This window comes from Onychostruthus taczanowskii, unplaced genomic scaffold (assembly GCF_017590055.1).
Source record: "Onychostruthus taczanowskii isolate IOZ18803 unplaced genomic scaffold, ASM1759005v1 scaffold3, whole genome shotgun sequence".
Classification (NCBI taxonomy): Eukaryota; Metazoa; Chordata; class Aves; order Passeriformes; family Passeridae; genus Onychostruthus; species Onychostruthus taczanowskii.
In genome coordinates, this window is record NW_024500349.1 from 19,797,960 (window position 1) to 19,816,098 (window position 18,139).

An 18,139-nucleotide genomic window follows, 5' to 3' on the forward strand; every position below is an offset into this window, starting at 1 on the left:
ATAGTTGGGTGACGTCACATCGTGGTGCCAGTGTGCCTGGGACACTGCTGCCAGGAATTGTCTGTCCAGGGGTGGTTTCCTTTTACAGCCTGCTGAAAGAGCCGTCATGCCGAGCTGCACGTGACGGTTCCCTTCAAGAGGGCTGGTGGCTCCTTCGCACCGTCAGTGGTTTTTAAACAAGGCAGCTCATCAGGCGGCTCCTGACCTTTTCCACATGGGCTGACCCTCTGGGAAATGTTTTGGTCTCCGAGGCTTCTGACAGCTGATGTATAAGAGCTCTGTGGCTGCAAGCTGGGCAGACTTTGAACTTCTCCCCGTGTCCCCAGAGCCTTGCAGGGCAGCCGCTGTATGCCAGAATTAAGGCTGGAAGCGCCTGGCGGGCAAGGGTCGGCAGCCTGCTGCAGGACAGCTCTCCAGGAGGACCACAGCCAGGCACCTCAGAGCTGAGCTGCTGGCCAGCTGCACTTCTTTTGCAGCCACGCTGTCTTTCTGGAGAGTTCTTTTCTCGCACCTGGGCTTTTGGTGTAAGCAACACCTCACCTCGCCTTGCCCCTCTTGCTGGTTTTTTTCCTCCGGCCCCGGGCATGAGCGACAGCTGCCGCCACGCGAGTGCATGTTGCAGCTCATGAAGCGTTTTGGCAGCTTCAGAGGGAGCAAGAAGAGAAAGGAGCGATGCAAAATCTTGGAAAGGCGCCACTCCGACCCCCAGGGCCTGTCTGGTAAGGAGCCTCTGCATCCAGCAAGGAGGGGCACTGCTCTTTGGGAGAGGGTGATAGTGAAGAATTGAGCAGCAATGCTGTGCTCCCCAGCTTCACTGACTGAACAATGCATTTGTTGCGTGGGGGGGTTATTTTGATGTTGGTTTGCACCAGAGATGAAAATCCCAGCTGACACCTGTAGCACACATCAGCCATAACCTTTAGGAAAAGAGTGGTGGTACAGGAAGCTTTGCAGTAAATCCTATGGCATTCAGAAAGGGCTGCTGCCTGATGTCACTTTAATTGAACAATAATAACTAAGTTAGGCTTAATAACATCTATTTAAACATGAATTTTAAGTAGTGAAAAGATTCTTATCAATCTCTTAACTAATGCATTTAAAACCATCTTTCTGATACTGCAGTTATCGGTATAATTGTGTTTGAGTTGCAATTAGGGACTGTTCTCTCTTAATCAAAAGCTTTTCCTGGTCTGAGTATTAGCTCCAATACAGGTGCTGAGGTGTACATGTCAGACAGTATCTGTGTGTCACACAGGGAGCAGCTGGTCAGGAGAAAAGGGATTTTTCAACAGGATCTGTCTGTTGTCTTACTAAAGGAGAAATACCAATTTTAATGCATTTCCTAATGCATATGAACTAATGGTAGCTGGTTCTCTGAAGACCATGAGTATTACTGAGCAATTCTGTTCTGTGACTAAGAGGGTTAAAACTGATGATACACTGAATCAGCTGGATAAGGCTCTCTTTAGAGAGGCTGACATATACAACGGGTAGGCAGGGCTCTTTTACTGATTGATCTTTTACCTCCATTGATCTGGAGTCACTGTGTCAAATCCAGCAGAATGGTGCAGGTAGGAGAAGTATTGGACCAAATGCACAATGTGGAGGCATAGATGGACATTTAGTGATGGGGAATTACAGCTGTTGGATGGCTGGCTGCCCAGAGCGCTTACTTTTCTATTTAATGTTTTGCAATTTATATAGTGGTTGGTTGTGTAATTTTTAAGTTGTAATCTTTACAAACACTTCTCCTTTTGTTCCTGTTGTGTACAGTTAAGTCATTTTAAATCTAAAACTGTTTACTCTGTCCTGTTCTGCATTTCCCTAAACCCACGTGAGGGTTTCAGTGGGAGTGGTGGGAAGGTCAAGGTGATGTGAATGAGAAATGACCCAGGTCTTTGGAATTTCACAGTGTCAGCAACAAAGACAGGGTTTATGCAACAAGAAGGGGAATATTTATTTACCTTAAATATATAAATATTATTTATCTTAAAGATGTAAAATTTCTTCCCAAATTTCTGATTAAACCTCCTGAATTCTCACGTAGAATAAGTAGAAACATATGTGCAATTTATTGATTGAATGTTGAATGGCACTTTGGACCACTAATTCACTGTATTATTGTGGTTTCATCAACAGAGGGGAATAGCCAGTATGTGCAAAAGGATTCACTGCTGCAAGCACTAAACATAGTGTGGCATGTCTGCTTCCTCTGAGTCTAACTCTAACCCTGTCCTCAACTCCCTCCATGGAGAAAATAATTTGTTCTGCACAAAAAAACCTGACTATATGAACTGTACTCTTTGTGACAGAGTTATATAAAAAAATTGGAAGTATAATGCCAGCAGTGCCAAAATACTTGCTCCTTCTTTCCCTTATTCCTATTATTCCAGCTTTGTATCCCACTCCAGTGATAGACAGCGAGCACCAGGCAGAGTTTTCAGCACAGTTTTTACTCTACAGATTTTGCAGATGCCATTCTTGCCTTGCATTTCCATCATCAACAGAGAACTACTGAGTCACAAGGGTGGGGAAAATCAAATGGGGTTTGTCTGAGTTACTGCCTTCCTTGGATGCCCTGCTGTGGGGATTGCCTCTGCCATCCCAACAGAGTCTGAGTTCCTTTCAGGGAACAGGTTAACACTTGCAAATGCCTTCCCCACATACTCCCACCCCAATGGCCTTAATTAATTGCAGGGAAGTGTCAAGACAAAAGCTTTGCACTATTTGCTACATTTAATCTGTATCTTGTAGCTATTAGGCCTCAATAAACACTCTCTGGGCAGCTTTCAAGGGAACTGCTGGCACTCAGCATGTTTTATGACCAGTATTAATGTGTGCAGAAGTGCTGGTAGCAGGCAGGCTTGGTGGCTCCTCAGGGTTAATCACACACCAGCACATCTCATTTGGTTGTCATCTACTATCAGGGGTGAGAACTGAATGACAGCAGCCTCCCTGTTGCTAAATGAGCTTGGATTGTATTCAGAAAAGGGATGGAAAAGGAAATAAGAGGAAAATATCCCCTGATATTTACCCAAAAGGGTAATCTGACACTCGGACTGGTTGAATTTGGAATTTTTGATTTTTCTTGGCCACTTTCTTAAGTGTTTTAAGGAAGAATCCTCCAGTCATTGTAAATAGGATTGGGCCAGTGCAGCTTCTTGGCTTCCCAGGGCTAGATGACATCAGGCCACTGCAACTAAAATTATCAAGTAGTACCATTCTTCTGTGTATGAGTTGAGCTAAATCCCTTTCTGCACTGGTGCAGGGGTTACATCCTGGTGCAGAAATAAAGAGTGGCATTGCCAAGGATGGTCATCTCTGTAATTCCCTAGATTTGGAGCCTTACAGTGTTTTTATTCCAAGTGAACAGCAAGGGGAGACCTGAATGCAGACAGAAGCAGAGAACACACAGAGAGGAAACGGAGAAACACATGAATGAGTACCAGGGGCAAACGAGAGCAGGAGTGAAGGTGGAGATCCCCCAGTTGCTCTGGGACAGGAGCAGCCAACAGGGAGACCTCAAAGCTTGAAATGTCCACCAAACAGCAGGGAAGCTGATTTATGCAATAGGATTTTGGCAGGGCTGAGAACAGGGATTACCCAAAATTTCTCCAGCCTCTAGATCACCACTGCATAGTTTCCTCCTTCCTCTTGCAGCTGCTGTGCAGGGTTCTGGCAGTTTCTCCTCCTGGCAGCTCTCACTGCAGCTCAGTGTGTTGTAAATGGATAGGCTCTGTGGCATTTCTGAAAGGGAAAGATTTTTGACCTGAGAGAGGCTAATTGCTCTGCCCTTTAAAGCACACCATGTATTCCACAAAGGACTGAGTGACCTATGCAAAAGGAGTAATGTTTAAAATGTTTTCTCCCTGCCGAAAGGAGGGAGCTGCACTGGGGCTGCCTTGTGCTGGGCATTTAACCTCAAAACACTTGTTTTGGAGTCTTTTAGCTGCATGGAAGTGCCCAGGAGCTTCTCTTTGCCCATGCTGCTCCTCTTGGGGTTTGTTACTTTAATCAGGTGGCTTTTAATCATCAGATAGCAAAGCTGAGCCCCAACAAGTCCAAGGGGCTCCAAGAAAACCTTGGTGCAGCCCCTGTCCTGTCCTACCTCAATGCACTCTTGAGGATAATTTCCCTTGCAGTTGTGATAATTAGGTGCATATTAGGACTAAACTAGGAGTGAGCCTGCTGGATGTCTCAGACCCCAGTAAACACCAGTGCAAAAATGCTTCAGCCGTGCATGAATCAGGCAGTCCCAGAGTCACTCCGTAAGCTGCTGAGTGCACCTCTTATCTCAGGTCTCTGTAACCACCATGGAATGTAGTGGAATGGAATGGAATGGAATGGAATGGAATGGAATGGAATGGAATGGAATGGAATGGAGGGCTGCTGGGGCTCTAGAGTGCATCTGGGAGGTGCTGTGGGATGTCCTTAAATACTCAGCCTAAAGGGAAGTGTCTTCCCCTCTCAGTCAAAAACTCAAGGGGCTTCTTCTGCCTCTTGTCATGGTCCTTCCCAGACCCTGGGGGTGGGGTGTGAGTGTGGATTGTGTGTTGAGCAGACAAATTATGTTCTTCTTTCCCAATAATGGGGATATGGTGACTGTGTCCATGATCACTACGTGCAGGTAATGTGCCATGGGATGTGACCAGCTCTCACAGCTGTCCATGGGCAGGGACTTACACCAAACCAAAGAGTTGGTGCTTCACAGCCTCTCCAAGTGCAAATGAAAACCCAGGAGATAATTCAGCCTGGCTCTCATTACCATTCATTGGCAGAAGCCTGAGAACAGGGGCAGAAGACATGGGAGAAGTGCAGGGTGAAAACATTAAGCACAGAAAACATGATGGAGAAGAAATTGCAAAAAGAAAACAAGACTTTATCTCCTTCTCTTCCAGCCTGGAGAGCTGCAGCTCACCCAGTGCTTCACCCCAAAGTGGGTGGTGCTGCTTGTGGGAGGATCAGAGATATTTATTTTTCTCATTCTGGTGGGATGTTTTTTGTTATGAAGCAGTGGGGGAGAAATCGTTGTGAAAAAATTTCTGGAGAAATAAATGAGAGTGAAGGAATTGCTTCATGTTCCAGCACTGCCATAAATGAACTGGAAGAGCAAAATCCTGTTGCTCCAGTAAAGCAGCTTGAAACCACCATCATCAGACACTGGGCATGGGAAACTGAGCCAGCTTTGGTTTGTTAATGATTTTCTCTACTGGTTTTCAAGCTCTGTTGAGCTGACAGTGATTTTAGAAGATGTGCAGCCCTGGCTGATCAGTACTGATTAATCTTGTACTACAGAGATCACCAAGACTTGGAAGCTGTGAAATTTCTATAGCTGGTTGTTGGGAAGGGGAAAAGCAGTGACAAGCCTGATTAAACGTCTAAGACTTTTTAATTTGCCATCTTCTGCTTCCTTGTACTCACTGTCCTCATTCTTTCTGGCACATCCAGGCTTTGTGCACAGCTTTGAATGTGCACAAAGATTCTGAACAGGGGGAAAAGGACTCTGGCCATGAAGCAGTAGAAACAGCAAGATGTTTTCAAGCAGGCACCTGTAAATTCAGGTAGTAATAAACTCATAAGACCTCCATTGATTTGCTGGAAACTGAAATGGAAGTGGATTGAGCAGAGTGCAGCATCCTGCCTCTGCAGCCCTTTGCAGCCTTAAAGAAGACGTAGACTCTGCCCTCATGATGAGTTGTCCAAGAATGCAAATTATCTGAGTAATTTATTTTCAAAGAAGTTATTTTTGCCTGAAGGGCAGGTTAGACATGTAAAAATACAGTGTGTTCTCCAGGCACAAATTTCCAGATCAGTGCTGCCAATGAATCTGCCCACTGACTCTTCTTCCCAGTCCTGCTCCAGGCAGCTCTGTGTGTCTCATCACAAAATTTGGTCAAAAATATCTGTACTACTATAAATGACTGAATTACTCAGCACTGACGTGCCGTTGTCAACAACGTGGTGAGAGCAGCAGGGCCAAGCCTCCCTTTTGATGGGCTGTTTTACAAACTGGGCAGGTTTTTGGGCAGGGAGATCCATCTGGGAGGAGTCCATATGGTTCTGGTCCTTGTTGCTACTTGTGGGTGCAGGTGTTTGTCCCCCAGACACAGCAACAGCAGAAAAACTTCATTTTTAACTGTCTGAAGGACACTTTCCTGTAATTCTGCAATTATTCAAATAGTGTTATTTGAAAAGTGGGATAAATGTTATTCCTGAGAGAAAGAAATTAAAAGTAAGTCTTGGGACAGAATCTGAGCAAAGATGTGAAATGCAAGTATGGGGAGGAGTTCATTGAAGTGAAAAAGGAGAAACTGAGATAGAAGGAAGCTGGATACTGACAGTGAGTTAAAGAGGGTGCAGATCCTGCCTTTTTCTGACAGCAAGTAATATTTATGTATTTATCACATTTCCTTTTTCCATCCTCTGCTTCTGTTGTCTTCAGGTAACAAGTCATTTCTGATAGGTATGTAAGGCTGGAACACTATCTCTGTTACTTCTGATATAAATAAGTATCTGATTCATTTTTGAGGCTGAAATAAAACAATGTAGATAAGACTTTCATACATGGCACCTCAGTTTAATGAACACAGCCTGGAGTGCCTTCATGATGGATGCTGGAGAGTCACAGCCTACATACTAAAAATCACTGGAATTGCTGATTTCCATGCATCCTCTCTCACCCTTGTTACACCAGTTGGGAGTAGCATAGAGATAATTTTTCCCCTGCTTTCCCTGTACTTTCCAAGGGTTCTCACTTCAAAGGAATATCTGCATGAGAAGCTGTTATCCTAGACTGACTTTCTACTTATTTGAATGTGCTAAGCTAGACTACAATTTATTTATACTCCCATGCAACTATATTAAAAATCCTGTTGTCAGACTTTAAAAGCAAATTTCAAGCCCAGGTCTGTTTTTACAGCCTAAAATTGCACTTGACAGTAGCATTTAGGTAGGTGGGTACTTTAGTTAAATTAGAAATCAATGTTTTGGACTATTGACTCCTTGCTCAAAGTTTCAGTGAATTGCCCAAGAGTGCAATTTCAAGGATGTTGTTAAGGCAGTTTGTTTGTCAGGTTTAGTGGATCAGCAAATCCCAGGAATTACCAAGATTCAGCTGTTTTCTACTTTCACCTCTATTTTTGTCCAACCTAAAAGCAGCTCAAGGACTTAAAAGTGCTCATAATGGTGCTATTGAAGGCCTTGAAATTGTTTCAGCCATTTGATTGTCATTGCAGAGTCACACTGACACGTGAAGGCTTTGCTCTTGGGAGATGAAGGGCTGCTCTGTGAGATAGCGTGGTGCAGCTGGCAGGCTTGGCTCAGGGGCTGAATTCTCCCTGCTGGAAAGGTCACCCAGCCTCACTTGGTTTAAGGACAGACCCCAGGGAGGGTTCCCATTCTGACCTTCTTCTGCTCCTCCTTTGATAGAGTTGGGGCAGTTTAGCTGGAGGAGGAGTGATGGGATTAGCTGGCATTAATTAATAGCATCCTGTTGTTGCTTCAGAGTTTTTTCCAGTGCTTGGAAAACAGCTGCTTCTCAGTGCTCTGCTCCCTGTGGGGCAACAAGGACCCTTTTGACACACTCAGAGCTACAGTCACAGATTGTTTCACAGATCCTGCACATCTGGGACCCTGGTTTTATTTCAGTCAGAGCAGGAATGATGATAGTGAACCCAGGATCCCTGGGACAATCCTGCCTTTCCTGGAGAGGAACAGATGATTTATGACATTTTCACTGCTTGTGTAGAGTATAATTAGGGATAATAAACAAGAACAGGGCAATAAATCAATTTAGGAAATACAGACCAGGCAGAAATGAGGTGGCAAGTCAAACCAAGACATGAAAGGGATGGAAAGCTTGCAGTGGAAGGGGTCTTGCTGCAGGAGTGACTACAAAAGTTGGGTGGGTGTTCAGAGGTGAGGGTTGCACCAGTCTCCTTGAGAGGAGGACTGAGTTGAAAGGATGAGAAGCTGGAATAATGTTGGCATTTCCCAGGGGACCTAACTGTATTACTGAATTTAGGGATAGTTAATATCCAGGGACCAGTATGGGGACTGGCAATGTTCATCAGGGAGCTGGGTGGTGAGGAGAGCCTGCAGCAGGACACGCTGGCTCCTGACTCCCAGTGAGTCAGCCACCCCAGGATTTGGGGTTGTGGTGGATATAATCTGGACAATAATCCAGAAATGTGCAGCAGGTGAACCACATACTGAGTTACATCAGGAGGAATGGAGCAATCCAGTCTAGGGGGTTATTATCTTGGGGTTGTGGTGGATATAATCTGGAAAATAATCCAGAAATGTGCAGCATACTGGGTTACATCAGGAGGAATGGAGCAATCCAGTCTAGGGGGTTATTATCCCACTCCCCCTTGGCCTGCTGGGCTGCACCTGGAACAAGGGGTCCAATTTCTGGGTCCCCCCCAAGAGAAGGACAGAAGGAGGCTGGGAAACTACAGAGGGTTTTCCTGAAGGGCTGTCAAAATTGTGACCTATCTCAGATGTTTTGGGATCTGTGAGGAGAGGCTGAAGAAACTGGCAGGCTTTTTTTTTTTTTTGTCCAGCAAAGAAAAGACTAAGGTGCATTTTAATAGAAGCTTGCAACTCTCTAAAGGGCAGTTTCAAAGGTGACAGAGCCAAACTCTTCTTAGTAGTTGCAGATGGTAAAAGAAGGAGGACAAGGCAAGAATTTGTGCCTGAGGAGGATGAGGCTCAGCAAAAACTCCCTTAAGAGGGTGGTGTGGTACTGGCACAGGTAACCTAGAGAGGCTGTGGCCTCCATCCTAAGAGATTTTCAAGTCTTCTAATCAAAGCCATGGTTGACCTGGTCTTGGTTGATACCAGACCTGTTTTGAGTGGGACATAGAAGAAGGGGCCTCCAGACATCCTTTCCAACCAACATTTCTGTGGTGCTCAGTTGTTCAGTGGCAAGGAAAGCTGAAGTTTCAAATATTGTGGTTTTTTCCCATCCAATTCTCAACACAGGCACAAAATCATTCTTGTTCTGATGAACATTCAAGAACAGAGTGATTTCTTGGTGGTTGTATTTGTGCAGCTGATTTGTAGAAGGGGACCACTGCAAAGACCAACACCAGCACATTTACTGGGCCAACAGAAGCAGCAAGATGTGTGTGATTCCTACAACAGGTACCCAGGCTGCCTCCTGCCTGTTTCATATGCATTAAGCATCACCCTGAGAGTCCTGGACAGTTTTTAATGCCCCTGAGCTGAGCAGTGTCTGGGCACCCCCAGGTGCTGCTCCACTTTGGGGGGTGCTCCTTTCCCAGCCCCAGGAATTGCAGTGGGACTCAGTTTGTATCAGCTATCTGTCACTATAGCAACCTCTCACTTAACCAGTCCCTGCACTAAAAATAGATCACCTTGATCTCAAGGAAAGAAAACCAAAGGAAATCAAAAGGGACAGTGATAGCAAGAGCTGTGGAGTCAGGTATTGACTCAAGTCTGGAGCATTTGAAACCTCTTAGGAATAAACTGTCACATTAAACTCATATTTCAGGGGAATCTATTTATCCAGAATCCCCCCTGTGTCACTGGGTTTGAAGCTTTTGCAAAGGACACGACTTTTTATCAGAGGGATGTGTTTGCAGCTATCACCCAGCAGATGGGATGTGAAACCCTGTGGGATGTTGTTTAGCTGGTTAAGACACATAAGGGATCTTATCTTCCCAAAAAGCAGATCTGCAGCTCTCTCCCTAGAGCTGATAGCCTCCTGTGCTCTTGTATATAAGTTATCAAAATCCCTGCTGGTTTATGAAATTGTTGCAGGAGTCTGTGAGGGACCCAAACCTGAAAAAAGCCAAATGCTGCTGGTGAAGTCGCTGCTATCTCACGTTGCAGTGAAGGGGAGCTGAGTGTTCTGGCACCTGATAGGGACAGGGCCCTCTGTAAGGGATGTGTAAATGATATTTGATCCTATTTTTCCTCCAAACCCAGCTAGTGCTTTCTTCTTATCCTCACAAAGATAGGGCAGTGAAGGTAAAATAGCAACAAGATTAAAAGTTTGTTAAAGAACTGCAGAATTAATTGAAAATGCCTTTGATGGGGAAATAACAGAATTTGCATAAAGACAGCTCATATATCACAGGCAGCACATATGATGCTCAGGAAAGGGTTAATTTAGCTTGTGGAGATGACTGGAATTAGCAGCAGGTATTCAGCATTATCAGTCAGCAAGAGTTTGCTCTTGATAAAGGGCCAGATTATTTTAATGACCTTTTAGGGCTGACAGTTTGCAGACACAGCTGATATTAAAATGTGTAGGTGCTTAACTGCCCATGCCTTGTATATATTGATTCTTGTTTTATTTAGTATTATAAAGTGTGTATTTTACATTTAGTTAACCTTCCAAGAAGTAAGAGAAGCAGCTTTCAATGCTGTCATGCACCTCTGCAACAGGGGAGGGTGAGAGGTGGCACCAATCCCCAATTCCCTCCATCCTTTCAAGGATATTATTGCAAAATATAAAATTAGTTCTTAGCACATTTTTTGACCTCACTTGAGATCCACTGCTTTTACACTATCTGGGGAGCAGATCCATATTGCTCACATCTCTTCACCAGATTATCTTTCAAATCAGCTTTGGAGCTGTGAAGGAACTGCACTGCAAAGTTATTGGATATCCTAAGTGTATTCCCAAACAGCAGGCATGGAGGTGTGAAAATATAAATTTAAGTTTTAGAAACAGAAGAAAATCATTCATTGAAAAGGTCCTGTGGTGCTAAGCCCACCCCAGGCATGACTCCAGTCCTCTGTCACTGCATTTTGGGGAGCAAAAGCTTTATCAATGTTTGGATGAATGTCTCTAACACAGACATTAATGAGGAGGAGATGAGAGCAAATGAACTGCACATATCATTCAAAGACTTGTACCGGGGTAGTCACAAGTCTTCTGGAGATGCTGGTTGCTATCTCTCAAGGTGCCAGTGCTGTATTTGCCCAAAGGCAGAAGTTCCCCCAAACTGCAGGAGTTAGTGCCAGTAAATGCCCTGCCTAGTGCTTTTATTTCCAGCTCCAGCCTGGCAGCAGATTTGGCACAGTTACAAAATTTGTAAGAAAGAGCAGAGTACCCAGAACCAGTATTCTCCTCACATGAACTTTTCATGGAAGTAAACTGTTCTTTACCTCACTTAGCAGGAAATATTGCTAGAAGTGCTTCTTCTGCCTCTAAAGAAGCTGCTGCTTCCACTGAGATGCAGTAAAACTCCCCTTCATACCCCAGAGCAGGTGGCAGCTTTCTCCTGCTGCCAGATTTGGGTTTATTTTCTTCTCTATTTTCTCCCCTTATTCTATAATAGAATACCAGAGTTTTCCTCTCTATCAGCCAGGTCCTTGTTTAAAACTTCATGGAGATCCTTCCGGGCAGAGACCATGTGAATTCTGTTTGAGCTTTAAGGGTTGTAAACAAGGGTCTTACTGTAAATCATTACAATTTTCTTCTCAAAATAAACACCAGTCTGACACAGAGCATAAAGCAAAGCAGCAACATACCCATACAAGAAATCTCAGCAGCATAAACTAACCTTGAGATGTAGGAGACTAATACAGAAAAACTTAAGACTGACAAAACTGATCCTGACTGAGACTTGTAGAGAAATGATGATATTATGGGTTTGAAGTGCCAGCTGAAATGAAAGCCTGGAAAACAATGAGTGAGCAGCACTCTTTAATATTTAATTACAAAACTCTCTGGGAGATCAAGAGATGCTTCTTCTCTGTTGGGTGGAGCTGGTGAGTGGTCAGGACCTGGAATGATACACCCGGTGCTGGCTCTTAGCCAAAAATGAGATCTGTGAGGTTCCTACATGAAGGGGAAAGTCAGCCTAAACAAGAAAACAATTAGGCTGAAGAAGTCATACTAGTGGAAGTTCTTCCCTCCATGTGGGGTAGGGAATAGCCCCAGTCTCACTGCAGCTGCCAGGGTGGGTTTGTGTCCCTGCCTCATCCTTGGGTGACCACATAGACTTGAGTGTGCCTCTGCTGCAGTCCTGCTGTGCAGAATGGCTCCACAGCAGCCAACTTTAAATCAGTTGATTGCCAATTTAAAGGAGAGCAGCAGCTTCTCAACTGCCCCATAATGGAGTTAGCAATTCACCTTGCTTCCCCTGCAAGCCCCAGCTGTGCTGACACGGCGTTATCCCGGTGCTGTGTTTAAAGGTGGCTTGGATCCCTCCTCTCTGCATTGCAGGCAGGACAATTCCAGCTTGCTTTTCCCTCCCCAGCTTCTTTCCTAATAGGAGGCAGGAATCCACCAGGTCTGATCCTCTCACTGCTCTTGCAACACCTTGTAACCATAAACAGGCCACGTAAGCTTGGACTTGACTCTTCACACTTCTGAAAACAGCAGCTTGAGCCCCTCATCCTGGATTCCAAAATAAACACAAAAAGGAGGATTTTACCTCAATAGGCATCAAATACTCTGCAACAGCTGGTGCTTCTTAAAAATCAAATTTAATGCCTGATGTCTTTTTTCCTCTTCTTTTGGGACCTTTTCACAGACCTTGACTAGTTGGACCAGCACATATAAACCCATTTACGTGGCTGGAAGGTTTTGGCTAATAGCATGAGCAACTCCTCATGATTGTGTTATTTGTTCAGCTGTAGATCATGAAGTATCTCTAAAAGATAGGCACCATTAGTATCATTTCACAAATGGTAAAGTTTGGGCTGTAGAAAATAGAGTGTTTTATCATAACCATTGTGTGGATGGCACTAGGATAAAGGCAAGTCCTGCTTGGGCATAAGGTTCCATTACTATTTTTACTGCTTTGAAACTCACTTTCAGTTAAAGCACAAGAGCAACTGTACCACGTCAGGCCAATTCTCCATCCAGGTCAGTCTCTTTTTGTGGCAGTTGTCACTGACAGAGGTAGTGTAAGAAGAGGACAGGAGCATAAGGGACACGTTTCCCCTTGTACTGTCCCAGCCTCCAGCACTTTGTGGCTCACACCCTAAGCTAAAGCTGATGTTTGGTAGGCTTTAAATAGTTTCTTCCCAGGATCTTGTCCAATTTCATTTCAAACCCAAACTTCTAGCAACTACAACAGCACCTGTTCTGCTGTTTAAGAATGTGATATATCAGGAGCATTTATTTGTGTTTGCTTTGAACCACCTGCTAATTTTATCTGATGCTCCTTCCCTGTTTACCATCTCCATCCCATGCCAAATTTTACAGGCTTCTGTCATATTATTTGCTTGCAGTCTTATTTTCCTAAAATGAAGAGTCACTCTGGACCTTCAATCAACCTTTATCAGCCTTTTCTGCATCTTCTCTGGTTTTAGTGAGTCCTCTTTGATCTTGCTCAGTAGAAACCCGAGGTCATCTACTGCAGTGTGTAACTGCAGCTCGCCCTGCCCCTCTGTGTCATGAAGCACAGCCTATAAGTGACAGGAGAAGGCCACCACTGATGCCATCCTTGGGCCTGACCCATGGAGCTTGACACAAAAGAAGGTTATTTTTGTTCTTCAGCCCATCCATTTACCTCTGTGGATTGTCCACTCTGGTATGCAACCCTTGGCCACTCAAGGCACAGCTTACCTGAAAAGAGGCAAGCTTGGCCTTTGTGGTTTATTTTTTTTCCTACACTGATGAGCAAGGAATGGGTACATTTGCAAGGTGGGACATGTAAGGGGAAAAGCATTTCTTGGCTCACTGGTAGGATTAGGAAAGTAGCTTTGTAAGACCTGTAATAAAGGCAGTCAAAAATAGTTCCCTGTCTAGCAGATGGGAAAATGATAAACCCAAAAAGTGTTATTATGTGATTTATCTATCTGGAAGATTTAACTCAATAGCAGGAAAGCTTTTTGCAAAGAAAAGTCGGCTCAGACTGCCTTGTAGACAAATTCAGCTCTGCACACAACTGTGCCTATAGTAAAATAATTTTCTGAAAAGTGGAGTTGTCTATTTATTATTTCCTTGGCTTGTGTCTGACTATCTAATCAGTCTTTGTACATGTCAGCAGCACATCCATAATAAGAAAGTGCTGTGTGGATTGTGTGAACTGGAATTAGAAATGTGATAATCAGCCAAACCGTTGGAGGCAATGTAAAAGCTGCCTGGTATTTGCATTCCTTTAGCTGAGGAGAAAACCCTTATACGTGCAAATGAGTTGTTGGTTTGTTTTTTTTTTTCCTTCCTGATATGTTATAAGCAAATTTTTCCTGAAGCAGCACTTCCCTGACAGCGGGCCAGCTCACACTGGGGTGCCTCCTTGCCTGGTTAGACCTGTTCCAGCCTGCTGGGGACAGCTGTGCTATTACTCATATGTGAGGTGATGTGGCAGATAGAGGCACAGAGATGCTTGTATGCCATGGAAAAAATTGCTGATGTATAGGTGGGTCCTTGGTTTCATCATAAGAACATCATAGTTAGGATCAGAAAATCTATATTCCCATCTGTACAATTCTGATAATATTAATCCATCCCATCAAGATGTTCTGAAAGTAGCTAAGAATTAGAAAAGAAGCCTCACTCTCTGATGCTCATGGTGTTCTAAATTGTTATCAATCCTGATGTGAGCAAGCTGCCAGTTATCTGGTTACTCTTCAGCCTCAGGATTTTCTGTCCCTATCCTCCTTGGCTCCTTTCTTCCCATATTTTGATTCACATCACTGTTACAAGGTTATCAAGGTATAAGGAGAGACTGTAAGCACAAGCCTAATGTTGCAGAGGGAAGGTATGAGGTGCTGAGCAGGTAAAAGCAAGGTTAGAAGTGATGAGTAGGACAAGTTCAGCAAAGTCTGATCCTAAATTCAATAGCAGCTTTGTATGGCTACCACACCTTTCCTGGCTGCAGGAGGAGAAAATTGTGGGTGAACTACTGGTGTGTTCAGTCCCTGTGCTCAGCCCTGCCCATACCCAGTGTCCCTGCTGCCAGGGCAAGAAAATGAGACAGAAGAAGGTGAGACTTGAAATGAGGAGTTTTTTCATTTTAAACACCTGTCCTGACATACACCCCAGGGCATATATTGCTTATCAAATTATTCTTTAATGTATATACTTTTTAACTATTCCTGGAAAGTATTTATCCATATTTATAAAATGCAGAATTTGACATTGCTCTATACATAAAGAGCATTCTCCTCCCAAAAGATATTAATCAGCTAAATGAGTTTTTGCATGTTTTAATGGTTTGGGTAACTAAAACATAGATGAGTCAGCTCACCCTGCATCAGGACAGATTTGTGTCCCTTGTTGGGTTACATGACCCAATACAATCACCCCCCTGCCATGAAGAGCTGGATATTTAAGTTTTCAAAGGTATAACCTGAGAAAGGGAGACAGAACAAACTCCCTTTCTGCAGTTCTAAGGGCAAAATGGGACAGGTCTGTATCCATTGATTGGTTTCTGAAATTCAGGCTCATTATCCCAGGCTGAACCTACTCCCTGCTCACATTGATGCTGTGTTTAGTGACAGGTGCCAGAGCTCATCCCAGCTCCACTGGCATCTGGAAGAACAGGAAATATGAAGGGAACGTTAAGCCTGCAGTGTAGGAGACTGTCTGAAGAGCTCATAGCTAAGACACTGTGCACCAATGATTTTAATCAGGAACTCACAGGAGTTCTTGGATTTATTCCATTGTCTAATGGAACATTTCAGGACAGAGGAAGCTGATTACATTCTTTGCAATAATATCCTTCTTCAAAGAGACTGACATGTCTTTCTGGTTAAACAGAAATATGAGCTGACAAATGTAGTTATACACTTGAAAAGTAGCAAATCTCAGCTCTGTGTTGCTTACTCAGGCATTGGGAAGGATGTGAGAACAAAATAACTGAGTTGTATTCAAATGCAATATTTTGCAGGAAAGTGATAGGAGGATGCAGATCAATTCCTCTCCTGCTCTCAGTCTCCCACAGTTCTTTTCAGCCTTGAGAAAAGACTTGATGAATGAAATCTGACCCACTCAATTTTAAATTCCCTTAGGTGAAGTCGCTCAGGAAAAGGTGTTGTCATAAGAAGAGGGATTAATGTATCAGATGAAAATCAGAGTTGTGTTCACTGCACTGGCAGCTTGAGTTTCACCCCAGCTGACTCCTGCTCACATGCAGGAGGTCCTAGCTTTGATTAGGGATGCTCTAAAGCTGAGATGCTTTGCTCAGAGGGAACTGTGTTGCTGCCACTCAAAGTGGAGCAGGGAGGGTGCAGCAGAATTGCAGAGGGGCTGCTGTCCCTGCTGACACTGCTCATGACAGTAGGTCTTTTATTTCATTTTCTCTCACTCACAGGGAAGAAATCAAATGTAGTAAATCCTGGCTAACAGTGGCAGGCAGCTCCTACAGGAGAGGGCAAGGACCACAAACAGTGTAAGAGGGGATGTTGTGAGGGGCTGTAGCAGGATGCTGTCAATAATTGGAGAGTTTGACCAAGACTAATTGTTTATACATGCAATGTTTTTAGTGTTACTTACCCAAAATACATTTTGCTTAAATATTTCTTTTCAGGAGTCTTATTGTAGCAGTTCCAAAGAGTCTTTATGATCTGTTTGCTCTCTGCCTTAATGTGTCATGGTCTGGGGTAGTAATAGCAGTTTCAGACTTCATTCCCTGTTTTTACAGACTATGATAAACCTCAGCCACAGAAAGATGAAGGAACTCAGGAGGGATTCAGTATCAAAACCAGAACTAAAATTGCAGTTTTTTTCTATTTCAAATTGCACTTCTCTCCTCACACAAAGGGACCTTTTCTGCTGGCTGTCTCACCTAGTTTGTGTGTAACAGGTGTTTCTATTTATATTAGCATTCCTGAACTCCCATTTTTCTTGGGCTTTTTTGTATCATAGCACTCATTCACTCCTGCTTGTTGCTTGAGAAGACTTTGGAGAGCAGACCAGACAAACCACATCTCCTCCTTGGGTTACACAGCAGGTAACTCAGGGCCTGGTTTGCTCAGGATGCCTTCAGTTGTATCAGTGCCTGTTTTCCATCCTCATATCCAAAGACAGTGTTTTGTGCTCAGTTATCTCATCCAAGTATCTTATCCTCAGGTCTCCCATCAGTATGTGTTTCCCATGGGCAGGTGCACTGGCAGAGATCTTTGTTCATTTTTCCAACAGAAATAGTTTTATGGAGGGTAGAAGGACAAACACTGACTTCTTTCTGAACAGTGATTTAGTTATTAGTGAGCAAGAGCAAGCAGAGAAACTCAGGCAGAACGAGAGTTTTGTGGGTACTGTGTCTCTAAGTGTGAGATTATATTTCAATGTTTGGGAAAACCAAAGAGACACATGGAATAATCCTTAATTTTGCAATTATGACAGATACTGCTGAGCACACAGAGAGGAAACCAGCATATTTTACTGCACTTTTTTGGCTGTCTTAGAGGAAATCTGAAGGCCTCTGTGAGTGTGTCTGTCTCTAACATGCTGTGATGACATACAGCCACCTTGCAGGTGTACTGAGTAGGCTTTAATTTAGTTAAATCAGGTAATCCTTTGGCAGGAAACTCTGCATAAATACCTCGAGGTGCTGGCAGATCTGGTGAGTGCATGGTTGCATATTCACATCTCTTGGTTGTGGTGCAGACATTCTATTGCAGTCAGCATGTTTTTTGCTCAGATTTTTTTTTTTTTGTATTGTGAAGTTTAAAAGGATGCTCAAGAAAGTATTCTGCTGACTTTCAGATGGCTGGGGTTACCATTTCAGATTGGTACTGCTTAGAAAAGAGAGAAGGTAAATGAAAGATTTAGATTTTGTTGATCAGAGCTTGCTGAGTGATTTTGGATAAATCAGATAAAATTTTCCCATTCAGGTGCTTGCAGCTCATTTCCTAAAACCCTGTGGCACAACGCCAGAACAGGCTTCAGTAGCACAGTGGAATCTCTGAATCCAGAGTGCCCTTTGCCTTAGCTAAGGCAGTTGGGCAATTATTTAACTAATTTCTGTGGATTTGGGTGTCAGATCAAGTTTACAGTCCTTGCCTTAAGCTCTCTGTTTACCCAGCTGGTGAAAAACATGGAAGAGTGAGCTTCCTATTGTGAGGCTGCATTTCATGAGTGCTGAATGTAGAGGGAGAGCCTCATTTGGCAAGAATCTCACTACATTCACCACCATCACCAATCTTCCCTAATTTAATTTAGCTGAACTATCAGCATCTGATGAGCATTAATATAACATGGAGA

The 18,139-nt window shown here is 43.8% G+C and overlaps 1 protein-coding gene across 4 annotated transcripts in view; it reads left to right on the plus strand.

Annotated features, from left to right (window-relative positions):
* PRKAG2 (protein kinase AMP-activated non-catalytic subunit gamma 2) overlaps window positions 1-18,139 on the plus strand; it is a 209,972-nt gene that overhangs the window by 101,945 nt on the left and 89,888 nt on the right. Inside the window, exon 1 of one of the 4 annotated variants that reach the window (XM_041408425.1) lies at window positions 109-719. The exons of the other annotated variants lie outside the window; for them this stretch is intronic. Coding sequence (XP_041264359.1) covers window positions 614-719 — 106 coding nt within the window. The 5' untranslated portion in view covers window positions 109-613. Of the gene's footprint in view, window positions 1-108; window positions 720-18,139 lie in introns of those variants that run through there. 4 annotated transcript variants of the gene reach the window in all.